General features: G+C 37.1%; 1 protein-coding gene and 1 pseudogene across 1 annotated transcript in view; one reads left to right on the top strand and one right to left on the bottom strand.

Moving 5' to 3' along the window:
* Positions 1 to 6331, bottom strand: part of LOC148955602 (uncharacterized) — a 92995-nt gene extending 86664 nt beyond the window's left edge. The window contains exon 1 of the mRNA XM_089108266.1: positions 5544 to 6331. Coding sequence (XP_088964392.1) covers positions 5544 to 6229 — 686 coding nt within the window. The 5' untranslated portion in view covers positions 6230 to 6331. The remainder of the gene's footprint in view (positions 1 to 5543) is intronic.
* Positions 6332 to 11196: 4865 nt separating this feature from the next.
* LOC148955601 (uncharacterized) lies at positions 11197 to 12162 on the top strand (annotated as a pseudogene).
* The last annotated feature ends 3246 nt before the right edge of the window (positions 12163 to 15408 follow it).

Genomic DNA, 15408 nt, shown 5'->3' with positions numbered 1-15408 from the left:
ACACCTAGCTCAGAAAATTCCAAAATCATAAATCAACATCCCAAATCATACGTTTCAGACAACTCACACCTACGAAAGACTAAGAAACCTAGCTCAGAAAAGCCCGAAATAGAAAACTACACATCCCAAATCATAAGTTTCATGCAACACACAATTATGAAGGGTTAAGAAACATAGCTCTGAAAAGTCCAACATAGTAAACCAAACATACCAATCATAGGTTTCAGACAACATATACCTACGAAAGACTAAGAAACCTAGCTCAGCTCAGAAAAGTCCGAAATAGCAAACTACACATCCCAAATCATAAGTGTCATACAACACACACCAGCAAAGGCTAAGAAACCTAGCTCATAAAAGTCAGAAAATAATAAACCAGACATCCCAAATCATAATTTCAGACAACACACACCTACGAAAGACTAAGAAACATAGCTCAGAAAAGACCAAAATAGCAAACAAAACATCCCAAATCATAATTTCAGAGAACACACCCCTACGAAAGGCTAAGAAACCTAGCTCAGAAAAGTCCAATATAGCAAACCAAACATCCCAAATCATAGGTTTCAGACAACAAACACCTACGAAAGACTAAGAAACCTAGCTCGGAAAACCCGGAAATAGAAAATTACACATCACAAATCATAGTTTTCATACAACATGCACCTACAAAAGGCTAAGAATCCTAGCTCAGAAAAGTCCAAAATAGTAAACCAAACATTCCAAATCATAATTTCAGACAACATACACTTACAAAAGACTAGGAGATCTAGCTCAGAAAAGCCCGAAATAGCAAACTACACATCCCAAATCATAAGTTTCATACAACAAAAACCTACGAAAGGCTAAGAAACCAAGCTCAGAAAAGTCCAAAATAGTAAACCTAACACCTCAAATTATAGGTTTCAGACAACACAAACTACGAAAGACTAAGAAACGTAGCTCAGAAAAGCCCGAAATAGCAAACTACACATCCCAAATCATAAGTTTCATGCAACACACACCTATGTAAGGCTAAGAAACGTAGCTCGGAAAAGTTCAAAATAGTAAACCAACATCAAAGAAGCATCAAAGAAGCAACATCAAAACTTAAAACGAACAGAAATTATTACGTATATGATTGGGTTCGCTCCCTAGTCAATACCTCGCTCTTTAAGCCAAAGATATTTTTTTTAGTACTTTCATAAGAGTTATTTTTCTAATTAACGGCCTTTGTGATTAAGGGGTCATTTTTAAAGAATTTGAACAAAATTAGAACTTTAGCGTAAAGAGCGAGGTATTTACTAGGGGTGAACCCCCTAATATACGTATTAAAAATATATGAATATAGAAGTTCCTTACGTAAGTTACGTATATTTATTACTAATAAAAACGTTCGTAAATAAAAATAAACAACTTTCGAAAAAGCCATTTAACCAAATAAAAGTACAATTAATATGCAAATTTTGTTTTAATTATTCATGTACAGTGAGCCAAAATCAAAACCTGTATTAATTCTAAAACGTTTAAAAATTAAATTAAAAAAAAGCAAGTTTTTTTAACTGAAAGTAAGGAGCAACATTAAAACTAAAACGAACAGAAATTATTTCGTATAGGCTATGAAAGGGGCTGTTCCCTCCTCAACGCCTCGCTCTTTACGCTAAAGTTAGACTCTTTCTCACAACTCTATTTTTTGGAACAATAAAGAACTTTAGCGTAAAGAGTGAGGCGTTGAGGAGGGGACAGCATCTTTCATGTACGGAATAATGTTGCTCCTTTCTTTCAGTAAAAAAAAACTTTTTTTTTTTTTATCTAATCATATAGAAGGGACAAAACTGTGATTGAAAAAAAAACAGCAGGAATCGAGCGAAAAATACTCTAATTTGAAGTCCAACCCTGTACTAACAGAACCAAACCTCTAATAGTCTAATTTGATATATTGGTGTTTTTACCTTAATTACGTAGCTTATTAAGAGGGCTTGGAGTAGGAACATACGGGAGGTGTTCTTGCAAACCTCCAGTTAAAGGTTTTGAACCATAATTATGATAATGATGATATCGTTTTATATTTTGAAGCTTTTCTACTTAAAAAGTGACAACAAAAGTGATGTTTTTGTTGCTATATTACACTTACACATTGTATGAATAATAAAAATCACGAAGATATGATCAATAGCTTTCAAATGAGCCATTAAACGTCACTCTAGACAGAACGGGAGCCCACTAGCCCCAGATTTTCCACTTGAGACATAGCAACAAAAGTGCCGTTTTGCAATTCTGGTGGATTTAGATCAAATTTGCCACGTAGATCGAATTCAAATAAAAACTTATCAGCTTCTTCAAAATCATTTCGATCTACATGGAACTCCAATTGTATTCCCCGTCTTATTAAGCCGTTTGAAATCAAACTTATTATTCTTTGTCATCAGGCTCACCAGGACTTTTTTGTTTCTCATTAAGCATTTTTTTTATCATTATTATTGTATGCATCAAATGTTAGCAAAGATATTCGAGTATATAACAATAAAATATGCTACAGCATATGCTACAGTAATTCTATGCTACAGCATAGAATATTATCATGATAATAAATTTTTAAAAAGCAGGTTTAATCATTGGGAACCTCAAGCTAAATTCTGGTATTTTTTCCACAACATTTTTGAATTTTATGCTTTTTGATTTTTATTTTCAATCTTCGAACAAAAAAAGGGTACTGGTGCATTATGCGGGCCCACCGCTATAGACTGTATCAAGGAAACCAGTCATGAAACCCGTCAAACGGGCTATTTGCAAGAGACCGCTATAGATAAATGATTGCAAAGCGTTTTCTCAATTATTTACAATTTTTAATCGTTGGTTTGTGGAGTGGGGGGTGGGGCGAAGGTACCTAAGTGAGGTGACGTATCTAATATATGCTATGCTTTATAAACCCCACCACACCCCCTAATGTGCAAATATATAGCCCAAATTTGTTCCTAAACTATCATGTATTCATCCTATTTTATTTTATTAGCATTAACCATACTTGACTTCTTCGCGGTGCCCGCATAATGCACCAGTACCAAAAAAGGTAAGGAACAATATTAAACATTAAAATAACCAGAAATTATACCGTATGCGGCACCTTTCTGAACCCCACTTAATGCGCTAAATTTTGACATTCTATCTCAGTCACTTAAAAGCTATTGGTCAAATATAAAAACCATTGGCATGACATAAAAGCTATTTTTAAAGCCCTAGTAAAACTGTTTGTCGTTTGGTGGTTACCCTCTCGAGAAGCCCCCTCCGCTCAATACGCTAAAGTTTTATAGTATAATCTTTTTTTCTTCCTCTATGAACAGGGACACAATCTAAACCAGGGTTGCCACCCTGACCTGGAAGAATTTACTAAATCGGAGAGAAAAAAGTTACTAGATCGCATCTAATTTTACTAAATGCTCCAAAAAAAATTTTGCGCGTGCGGCTACGCCGCACGCTTACCATCAAGGATCGATTTTTACTACAGGAGGATAATCTATCTTTTTTCTTTTTTTTTTCTCTTTTCCTGTTTTCTTTCGTTTTCACAGTACGAATGAAAATTCAGGAAACCAACAAGTTCAAAAATCCTTTTTTTGGATATATATATATATATATATATATATATATATATATATATATATATATATATATATATATATATATATATATATATATATATATATATATATATATATATATATATATATATATATATATATATATATATATATATATATATATATATATATATATATATATATATATATATATATATATATATATACACATACATATATATATATATACATATACATATATATATATATATATATATATATATATATATATATATATATATATATATATATATATATATATATATATATATATATATATATATATATATATATATATATATATATATATATATATATATATATATATATATATATATATATATATAATTTTACATTTCTACTTACTTTTAATTTCTCTCAGCAGGCTCCTTTTTCCTCAATAAAATTTTCAAACTGAGGAGATTCACCTAATCATCTTGGGTGGTTGGCTTTTGTTTTGATTCCAATAGATTCCCAATCATCACAAATCCAAGTGTCATTATAGCTTCATTTTTAGTTGGTAAGATTTGATACACAGAAAGCTGATTTCGTCGACCTTTAGACACCGGAAGTGAAGTGTCTGTTTATGAAAATAGGTGACTGCTTGTCTGTCTCTAAGAGAGACAAGCTAACTTGTAAATTGTAAAACAGACCAGAAAAAATTGTACATTGTCATATGTTTACAACAATTTTTTTCCCTGAATTCAAGAAAAATAAAAAAAAGTTTTATTTAATGTAGGTCCAGACCTTTTACTAGTTTTAACCAGATTTCGGGAAATTTACTAGATCCTCTAAATTTACTCGATTTTTTTTTTTACTAGATCTAGTAAAATCCTACTGGCGGAGGCAACTCTGATCTAAACTGAATGTTGAATTGCGGTTAATAATATTTTCCTCACATAACTCCGGTATCCTGTAAAGAGGCAATCACTATTTTTAGCTATAATTTCACATGATGTCATAACGTCATAGAGATAATAAGTAATAGGTATATAAAAATGCAGATTTTCTGAAAATTAGATTCTTACTTCGATAAAATCACTTTTGACTTTTAAAAGGGCACCGGAACTTTTAATTTCCCTTCAGATGCGCCCTATTTCGGTTTTCTATGACAAATAGTTAGGTTCGATCGATGTAATTTGCTATAACTTACTAAAAAATAATTATATATCTGATTCAATACGATCACCCTTGAAAAAAAGCATCCGTGATCTTTCTTCTTGAAAATAATCAATATTTTTGTAAGTAGGAGCCTGAGTAGGTTTCTCTGATAAGTTAAATTTAATAAGGTGACTTTCATTTCAGACCCTAAATTTCACATCCCCTTGAAATAATTTTTTGTTAATCTCGCATTTGATTTTATGAAAAAAAGAAGAAAAAAAGAAAGAAGACTGCACCTGAAGGGCTATATGATGGTGTTATATATGATGATTTATGATGATATATGAGAACAAATAAAACGTTTGTTTTAGAGAAGGGAAGCTAGCTAAAGACAAGTTAAGCTTATAGAATTAAAAAACTGTGCTAAACGCTCAGTTGGATATTTATTTGCTCCGCAAATATGAGATGCTTGAAGAGCTCCGTCTGGGAATATCAAATAGAGAAACAGATTTATAACAGTGGTGAATTTCATCAAAATCCTTGGGGGGGGGGGAGGAAGTTGGAAGAATGAGCCACACAGTAATAAATAACGTAAAGCTATAGTAAAGAAAACTGACCCGTTTCGTCGAATGCTCGAATTATGCATGCTTAGCTTAGTTTTGACAAGATTTTTGGAGAAATTAAATTTCAGCTGGCAGGTGGGGGAGGGGCAAACTGGGGTCTGGGGAATAAAAATAAGGTCTAGGAGGGACAATTGCCCCCCTGCCCCATAGCAAATTACGTTGCTGATTTATAAATGTATTATTTCAGAGAAAAAAAAGAACTTACCATGCTACTAGAGTGCGAAGTGAATATTCGCAATCAGATGTTATGATTTCATTTCGATTCGTAGTCATGTCATAAAGTTTTTGCATATAATCATCTTGGAAAAGCGCATTGTCAAGGTTCAAGTCTATTTGCTTTTCCTTCAAGTTTGGACGCTTTATATTTGCGAACAAATTATAATAGTAAATTTTAACGGCATCAAACTTGCAGTCATGTTTCTTCAATAGAGATTCAAGAAGAAATAGAACACGCTCTTGTTGTTTCTTATACTTATTTGACAACAGCTTTTTCCGGAAATTTTCTAAATCCAGTTCTGATGGGTCTTCAGCCAGTTTGGAAGCTTTTGCATCTAAAATAGTTACTGCATATTTGGTTATAATCAAGAAGTCTCCAATCTCTTCATTTTTTTTGAACTTAGGGCTGTAAAATACACACATTTGAAAGTTGGAATTCTTTAGTTCATCGTGAATTCTGTATTCTGCTTCGAATCCACGTGGATCTTGCTCCCCAATTTCCTCGATCACTTCTGGAAATATCAGTAGTTTTTCTATATCGAGGGTCCTTTTTTTGCAAATGCGCCCTAACAAAACATTTTCTGCTTGTTGTAGGAATGGCTTAGATTCCAACTCTCCTGGAAGTCTAATTGCATCACAGCACATGCATTCTTTTAGGGGCGTGTTTGAGCTCATTGTCACTGCTTAAATATAATATAGACTATATTTTGAATATTTGAATTTCAATAAATCTCACATATAAAAATCTGATTTCTATCCTTTGACACATTAAGAAGTTTTACCATTTCTCACGAAACCATTTACACGTTATGATTGAAACTTGATAAAAATGGGAGGTCTCTCTATCTGATAAAAATAAGACATCAATTGCGTCATGAAAACTGGTTCAAATTTACAGCATCGCGGTGTTAAAAAGTGAGTTGTTCAGTCAGTGTTGCCAGATTGGCTTATTTTACGCCAAACTGGCTTATTTTGTTGGCGACTGGCGTGAAAATTTTTGGAACTGGCTTGTGGCTTAAAACTTGGCTATTTTTATTTTGAGCTGGCTCATTTCTTGGCGTGATTTACTTTTTCGGGAAGAATTTATATTTTTTGGCAATTCATCCGATTCTCGAACGAACGAACGAACGAATGCTCACGAAAGGTCAAAATCACGTTTTAACTCTATAGTCAAAATACGAATGTAACCGCGGCAGTGTGGTGAAGCTTTCAAATCCTAAGAGACACGTGGCTTCGTAACAACAGCATAAAAAGCATTAGCCATTAAGTCATGGGGTTCAACTACAGCTGAAAGTACAGTATATTAGCTGTTACTTGTTAGTATATTATAACGCCAGGAATCAACCTCATAACAGACATGTCTGTAACATCTACAGATCCTGTTTAGCTGTTTAGTTCATGTGATTCGTCCAGGAGTCGTCATGCTACCTTCATGTACGCTCTAGCTATTTTCTGTGGTTTGTATCTCTGTACAAACAGTTTAGGTACACAGCTTAGCCGACTGGGTACACACCTCAATGCATCGGGTACTGCCCCCAATATATTGGGTACCCCCATTCCCGTTTTCACTTTTCGTCTAGGCCTAGTCTGAGAAGATATATTTATTTATAGTTGAGGTTTTCTTTGCATCACTTCAGTTTAAATATGCTCAAAGGAAGAAGCAAATTGGTCATGGGTTTTCTCAGAATACATGCAAAAGTGAAAATCGGTATGGGGTAGTTAGGGATATTAATTGTTTTATGTACTACCATCAACATCATGTACTACTTCACCCCTGCAGTAGTACACGACAGGATCTGTAACTAAGAATGTGAGTACTACATCCCACTATCAGTACTACATTAAACATGGCATAGGTCCTACTACGCTATATATGGAGTAGGTCCTGCTACGCTATATATGGATTAGTACACTTGGTTAGATGTAGGTATCAAATTCTGAGGTACAGATCCTGTGGTATACTACTACAGTGGTGAAGGAGTACATTATATGTTGATGGTTGTACATAAAACAATTAATCCCTAACTGGTATGGGGGGGTACCCAATTCATTGAGGTGTGTACCTCAATGCATTTGCTACCAGCAAATTGGGTACATGCCACAGAAAAATAGCTGGTGTACATGACTAGTTTGCACCCCCATTTTTAGCGGTGATGAGCATCAGCTTGTGACATAAGCAAACCTGAAGCAATCAATCTTGTTTCAGACTCACTTTTATTCATTTTTCCCAATGTATTAGCCTATAGTTAAATACTAGAGAAATTAGTTATATATAATATAGGCTAATAGCTAATATGTAATAAAGTACCATATAATACTAATTAAAATATCAGAAAGAGATATATGAATACAGGAGCCTGAGCCTTTGTAATTGCCACTGCCCATATTTAATTTTCGCTTGAATTTCTCTGACTGATATCAGTACTTAAACCTTGTATAAACATAGTTTTTGGGAATGAAAAGAAAGTTGAGATTCTGCTCTGCCAAATGCTATTTGTTTGCATCCCTTTCTCTGTTGAGAGGCCCCTGTTTAATAGTTCTTGATATCTCAGTACTGAAAGATTTTTCTAGAACCGTCAATATAGCCATTTTACAACCTTTATTTTGTGGAAGTATATGAGAAAACTCAACATTGAGGCCGTTTTCCATTGCTCGATTTTTCTGAGCTCAGTTCAGCCTTTCTCACAATTTTTTTTCCATTTGTGTTTGTGCAACCTCTTGGCCGAGCTCAGCTCAGAAATTCCTCTTCTATTGGTTTTGTGAGAGCTGTTGGCTCAGATTTTGCTCGCACAAATTTGACCCCGGGCTGAGTTTTTTCTGAAATTAAACTTCTGAAATCAAAAATTAAACTTCTTGAAGTCAGTATTGCAATGTAAATCTATAACCCAGCTATGTTGCAAGATGTTTAAAAAATCATCTTTTAATAATTAGAAGTCATCAGAATAGGCAGGATATATTATTCAAATATTGTTACAAGTACAAGCTTAGCTTGGACCTTATTGTCAATTTTTACTCCAAGATGAACTTACAGATTCAGTTTATTTTTCCATACTCTTTTCAGATTGAATGTCATTTTTTCACTGTTACTAGGCCTTCCAACTCAACTGAACCGGACAGTGCTGGAACAGATGGTGTTGATGGTGGTGGATCCGAGCCAAAACGAGCTTTAATAGACATATCAGCACCTGAAATTAGTATAGGGATGAGAGATAGCAGTGCCATCACCAAATACAGACGAATTGTTCCATCAAAAGTTAAAATAGTGGAAAATTTGTGTAATGATTCATCAGCCCAAGATTGTGTGGAACCCGATGAGTCAGATGACAGTGACTCTGAGACTGACAGCATGGACAGTGATAGCAGTGCCACCAGCCACTACAGGCGAAAACAAGCTGTTCTACCAAAGTCTAAGACAGTGGCAGAGCTGTTAAAAGAATCAAAATTAGTCCAAGAACTGGTGGAACCAGACGTAGCGGGCTCTACCTCTGAAGTGGTGAACAGTCAATCAGTTACTGGCAGTCCGACACCAAAACTAGTCCCAGAAAGGGTGGTTAAAACCTCTCTTTTTAAACTTGGTGTACCTCAAGCATCTACTGCCAAGCAGATTGTTACCTCAGTCTCTACTAAAGTACTTAAGCCTGTCCTAGTCCCAGAAAGGGTGGTTCAAACCTCTCTTTCTAAACTTCGTATACCTCAAGCATCTACTGCCAAGCAGATTGTTACCTGAGCCAACCAGATTGCTACCTCAGGGTCTACTAACGTAGCTAAGCCTGCCCCGTCCAAAATTACTAGTAATATGCAGAATCCTAACAAAAAGACTGAAACAAACAATCAGAATTTTGTTGAAAGTGAAACAGGAGAAATGGTGTCCAGAAGCCAAAACGAAGGAAGCAGCAAGGAACCTGAAGAAGGAAGAAATGTTACGCCAAGAACCAGTATGACAAAAGTTGTGAAAAAGAGTTATGAAAGACTATATCAGTCTGTGTGGGAGAAAGATACAAAATTCCAAGGCTGGCTTCAGCCTGTTCAAGGTGATGACACAAAAGCATTGTGTAAAATCTGCAATAGTACAGAGCTTAGGGCTCACAAACATGATCTGGAGCAGCACATGAAATCGAAAAAGCATGAGAAGAAGGCAGCAAGTCTGAAAATACAGAAACCAGTCACTGAATGTGGTGAGTACTTTTCTTTTGAACATGGCTTAACAATAGGGGGGTCCCTACGTTCTTGTCATCAAGAGACCTACCAGAATGAGTGGTCTTTGTAGCACTCCTCCGAAACTTCGTAGCAATAAGGCCCAATGTCCAGTGTGTGTTTTGTTGGGAAGTCTTAACCCCATCTTGAGTTCTGTGTGTATTTTAGAGAGGCCCTCAAATACGTCACTCAACCAAAAATATGTTCCATTTAGATCTCAACAGAATTTGATAACGATTAATAGCCAGTGGCCCGTTATTTTGCGTATGAGGGACCCAATCGGAGTTCGGGGACCAGTCATTGAAATCAACCAAGGAAGCACACTTTTGCTTCTGTAAAGAGACATACCACAACAGTGTTAAGCGATCTTCGGTCCCAGAGAGGTGGGGAGGGCTGCGTTTTGTAGGCCATGTCCTAACCAAGAAACATGCAACATTTCATCCCCCTCTGACTTTACCTTCATGGGGAAAATCCGGACGGAAGTTTGGCTCCCCCCCCCCACCCACATCCCCTTTCAGAGTAAAGTTATGAAACATAGCCGAAATAAACGGTTATGAAACATAGCCGAAATAATCACGAATAATTAATGCTAATTTTTTAGGAGTGACGTCGACGAACTTGGCTTCGCGGAAAGCGGAGCTGGTCTTGGCTGCTCATGTAGCCTGTCACTCGTCGGTGAGAACAATCGACCATCTTTCTACTATCATCAAAGACTTATTTCCTGGGCCTAATGGTGAATCGGTGAGGCTAAAAAGAACTAAATGTTCCACTCTCATTAAGAATGTGCTTGGACCTGAAACCCTGAAGGAGATAGTGGCTGACATTGGAGATGGTAAGTACTCTCTAATACTGGATGAGTCAACTGATGTCTCTACAATGAAGTTCATATGTATTTGCATTCGATATTACAGCCCGAAGTTGAAAAAGATAGTGTGTACTGCGTTAGGAATTGTTGAAGTACCATCAACTACAGTTATTATACTCCAAGCAGAACTCACAAAATTTCTTGCAGAGTGCAAAGTACCTCTCAAAAACCTGATTGGTATTGGTACTGATGGGGCAAATAACATGTGTGGCGCAAATCACTGTCTATTTACATTGCTGAAAGCAGATGGTTTACCCCACTTCAGCTTTTCAAATGTGTCTGCCACTCCCTGCACTTGTGCGCTTCCGAGGCGGTGGAAGAGTTGCCGAGCAACCTAGAATTTATGCTCTCGGAAACGTACAAGTGGTTAAGCGTAAGCCCGTTGCGAAGGGAAGCGTACGGCCAGATGTATAGGCTGATAAATCATGGAAATTCGCCCCTTAAAATTGTGGCCCCTTCAAGTACACGCTGGTTGTCGCGATACACCGCAGTTTGTAGAGTTGATGAGCAATACCTCGAACTGACAACACATTTCCGCATCGCCAAGGAAAAAGAGCGGTGCTATACTGCAAGAACTTTACACGAAATGTACAGTGTTAAGCGCAACCGTCTATACATTGTCTTTCTGAAACCGCTATTGGCCGACTTTCAGAGGGTGAACATACTATTTCAACATTCGAATGCAGGCCAATTTCGTCTCTTTCAAGAGCTGAAAGATTTGGTCATGTGCATCCTGCGCAGGATCCTTCGACCGTCTGCAGTGTCCCTTAACCTCAACCTTGAGTTTCTAATTTACTACCTTCCTGTCGACCAGGTAGACTTTGGGCATTTGTTTCTTTCTGAACTCAGCGAAGCTGATCTTCCAAGCGAGATGAAAGAGGAAATAAAGCTTCGCTGTCACGGCTTTCTCAAGACGGCTGCAAGGTCGTTTCTGAAACGTTTACCTCTTGCCATTGATTCCCTTCTGAAATTGAGAATTCTCTCTCCGACAATATTTTTATCTCAGACTAGACCCAGATTCGCCGACCTACCTCTTAAAGTGATTCCAGTGACAGAATTTGGAGACATGGAAAACCAGTGGAGACGCCTGCTCGAGGTTGACTGGAATGAACATTGTGGCGGAGAACTTCCAAAAGACTCCTCTGAGTTCTGGGTCCACGTGCTTCAGTTTCGCGACCCTATTGGAGAGCCAGTCTTTCAGGATTTGGCAAAGTGGGCATTGTCGCTGCTGAGTTTGCCTATCAGCAACGCAGTCGTTGAGAGAGCGTTTTCTATGATGACCTGTGTTAAGTCAAAGCTTCGGAATAGAATACTTTAACCAATGCTAAACGCAATTTTGATTTTTCGACTGTGGATGTCTGTCAGTGGCCACTGTTGTTCGTCATTCGTACCATCGGCCAAAATGACTTCGTTCAACAGTTCCATATATTCGAAAAGTGGAGCTGAAAATGCGTCTGACAGTGGACGATGTGGCAGAGCTGATGCGCCTGACGCTGACGGCGAAGAAGCTGAACTCAGGGACATCTTAGGGGCATTTGGTCAATCTTAAAGGGCTATGAAAGACGGATATTCTTAATCACCGAAAATTCCACCCTGGAACATTTTTTTCCAAACTGCCACTTTTTTTAGTTTTCCCGTCATAAAGCGCCTTAAAAGGTACGCACTCACTTAACGACTGGCAGCCAGAGTTCGGACAGCCATCTTGCACTAAAGGTCAATATAATTATGATGAGTTGTAAACTTCAGAAATCGATGAGTGAGTTGGCTCTCGCAGCACAGCAACAAAATTCAATTCTTAGTTTGTCTTACGGAAAAGTATCGAAATTTATAATGCGTGTCATTCCCCATCTGGCCCACGATACTTCCCATCCATGTTTAAAGTGGTGGAATGTTCGGACTTCGTTAAAATGTGGCTCATCAAACAGGAAACTGGAGATCCGTCCCAGCAAGAACAAATAAAGACTGAGAACCTTCGTCTCCCTCTCTCGATACTACAACCATGCGGAGTCGAATAAAATACGGCTGATACCCGGCGAATTTGAGCGGAGGTGGAGCTGGCACAGAAGATTACAATTCGTTACCTCTACAACTAGCTCATCGCAGTACAGCCCCGGAGAAGAAAAATTGAGTGAGAACAAGTGAAAGTGTTTGATTACACTAATCATACACGCCTGGAGGCCTGCTACGGTCTTTTCCTCGCAAATGCACGGCGGCGATGAGGGAAAGCAGACGGCCGTCAGCTCAGTGCTCAGCCAGTTCTCAAATTGGCTCCACCTCCGCTCAGATTTTACGGGTTATCCAATAGTCGGTGCATGGACCAAAGACGGAGGTTCTACTCAGTCATATTTGTTCTTGGTCCCAGGGACGTATTGTGGTTCATGATAGCCAATTATGACCCTGGAATGGACTTGTGATAAAGACAAAAGTACAATTGTGTACCTTGTGTATCTTTCGTAGCCCTTTAAGGGCGTTTTAGCATCGCATTTAGCATTTGGAAAAGGATTTGATTCCAAAGCTTTGACTTTACACAAAGTGATTTCCATAATTTTATGAATCTATATGTGATAATATCCCAATAATCTGATTTTTGTTTGTGTATCTATGTGATAATAAACCAATGATCTAATGATCTTTTTTGTTTTTGTGTGCGGGTTACGATCGTTATCAAGTAATGCATCATTATGTCTAACCAATACATAAGGGCTGGGACACAATTTTAAGAATTTGTTCTGGCAATAATTCTATTGCGCCAAAAAGATCCTCTGACTGAATCGAAAGGTTGACATTAAAACGCCTTGGGTCATAGATTATCATTATAGTAATCGGAGTTCCGACTCAGTGAAATTATGGGATACAGAAATTGCGGCGCACACACGGAGAGTGCTCGAACTAACACAGGAGAAATCGAGCCGGTGGGCGTCCTTGTCAATAATTTTCCCCGAACTGTTGGACAGGAAAGTAAGCATGGTCGAGCATTTTCTGAAGATAGCACGCGGAAATTTCTGTAAAGTCTCTAGAGTTCCACATGGGGTAGCGGTTTATCGCAATTCTACTAAATGCAGCCTCAAAATAATCTCTACACTGGAACTGAACTTCCTCAAGCCAGGGAACGAATTGAAAGGTCGATAATGCCAGTAGGATCAAAGGACCTGAATAGTGGTGAGTATTTCTATAAAACGGCCGTCAAAACTTGGACACCTTTAAAAGTAAAGTTAGATTTTAGGGAACAAATTGTCTGGCTTATTTTTGGCTTGTTTTTCAAAGGCTGCGGCTTACTTTTTTGTTCACGATCTGGCAACATTGTGTTCAGTTGGCTTCGTATCAAATTAACTCGGTTATAGTGTTGCTTATTGCATTGCGTCGTTTATTAAAATTGGTTTACTTTGCTTTTGATAAAGTTATGTACGACGATGTACAGATTATGCATCCGCTATTCTGAAAGAAGGGTGGTGGGCTATTTTGACGGTGGAGAAGGGGGTCCTGATGCCTAAAACGTGCAATTTCAGTTTTTGTGTTTATTTCTCAATCCATTTTTTATGGTTTATCGCATAAATCGTAAAATATTGGAAAAGGGTCCCTTAGAATGTAAATTTTGATATTTAGTGCCTGTTTTATTTAACAGAATGGATCCTGCAAATGTAAAGTGGCATTTTCTGCAATTTTATGCCACAGAACACCAAAATTTGCCCGTGGTGAGTAAAAAAGTCCCAGTATAGTATAGTAATTCTAAAATATTCAATCAATTTTTCAGAGTTTAAAACCCTTTACCAGGTATTTAGAGTTCCTAATCTTGAGAACCGTCTCTAGAGCATACATAAATGCCCGCTGTAGAGACGTAAAGACATAAGACATAAAAGCGTAAAAACATAAATGCATTTATTTACATAAATGCCACAATGAGTTTCATATTTATAAATGAACTGTCCGCTGATAATAAAATGGGTGCCTCAGTGATTACCCAGGATTTTGATAAATGATCAGGTGATGATGAAGTTTTAAGTAACAAAACAGTTTATAAGACAGCCAATGTGTGCCTCGTACCATTTTTTGCCATAAAACATTAATTTGTTCAAAGAGGGGCAGATTCCAGAGAATTCAAAAACTAAGATAGTGAATTGATTTGCCTGGGTCGAAAAACCTCAACTGAATTTATGGTCGTCTGGATAAGAGGGTGCCTTAACCTCTTTTCACAAAGAGTGAGTAAAATATGGATTTAGGAGGTGAGAAGTGGAACCCATGGATAAAATTGCGGAAGACCTGCAAGATGCAGGCATAGTAGTGCATGTAGTAGTAGCAGTAGATAATGGCATAGTAGTGCAATCATGTACTGGCATTTTAATAAATGGACAGGGAATAGTCAATCTGGGCTTGTCCTAGCTAAACATAGGAAATGGGACCACAACTACTGATACCGAAAGAGTTAAAGAGAGATGGACAGACTATTTTAAAAATGTACTTAACTGTGATAGCGGTACAAAGAAAGATACTGAAAAGAATAAAAATCTGTTGACACATTAGATGTGAAGGAAGATGTATTTTTTGAGAAGGAACTAATGACACTACTAAAAGGACTTAAAAAATAATATTGGCCCCAGGTGCCAATATTGCAGTAGAACACCTTGCGATTTTAGAAAAATCTAATTAAACCCTTTTATATGAAAGTTAATAAAAGTGAGGATAGTAATTATCGAAGTATTAGTTTTGTTTCTGTCGAAGGCACATTACTAAGTACGATGATACCTTTTAGACTTAGAAATGCTGTAAATAAAGCTTAAAGGGGAAAATTATGGCTTTA

The sequence above is a fragment of the Artemia sp. Qi Xiang Cuo genome, chromosome 2, assembly GCF_049724085.1.
Source record: "Artemia sp. Qi Xiang Cuo chromosome 2, ASM4972408v1, whole genome shotgun sequence".
NCBI classification, from domain to species: domain Eukaryota; kingdom Metazoa; phylum Arthropoda; class Branchiopoda; order Anostraca; family Artemiidae; genus Artemia; species Artemia sp. Qi Xiang Cuo.
Note: the sequence above shows the minus strand (reverse complement) of the source record. Positions and strands in the feature narration are given on the sequence as shown.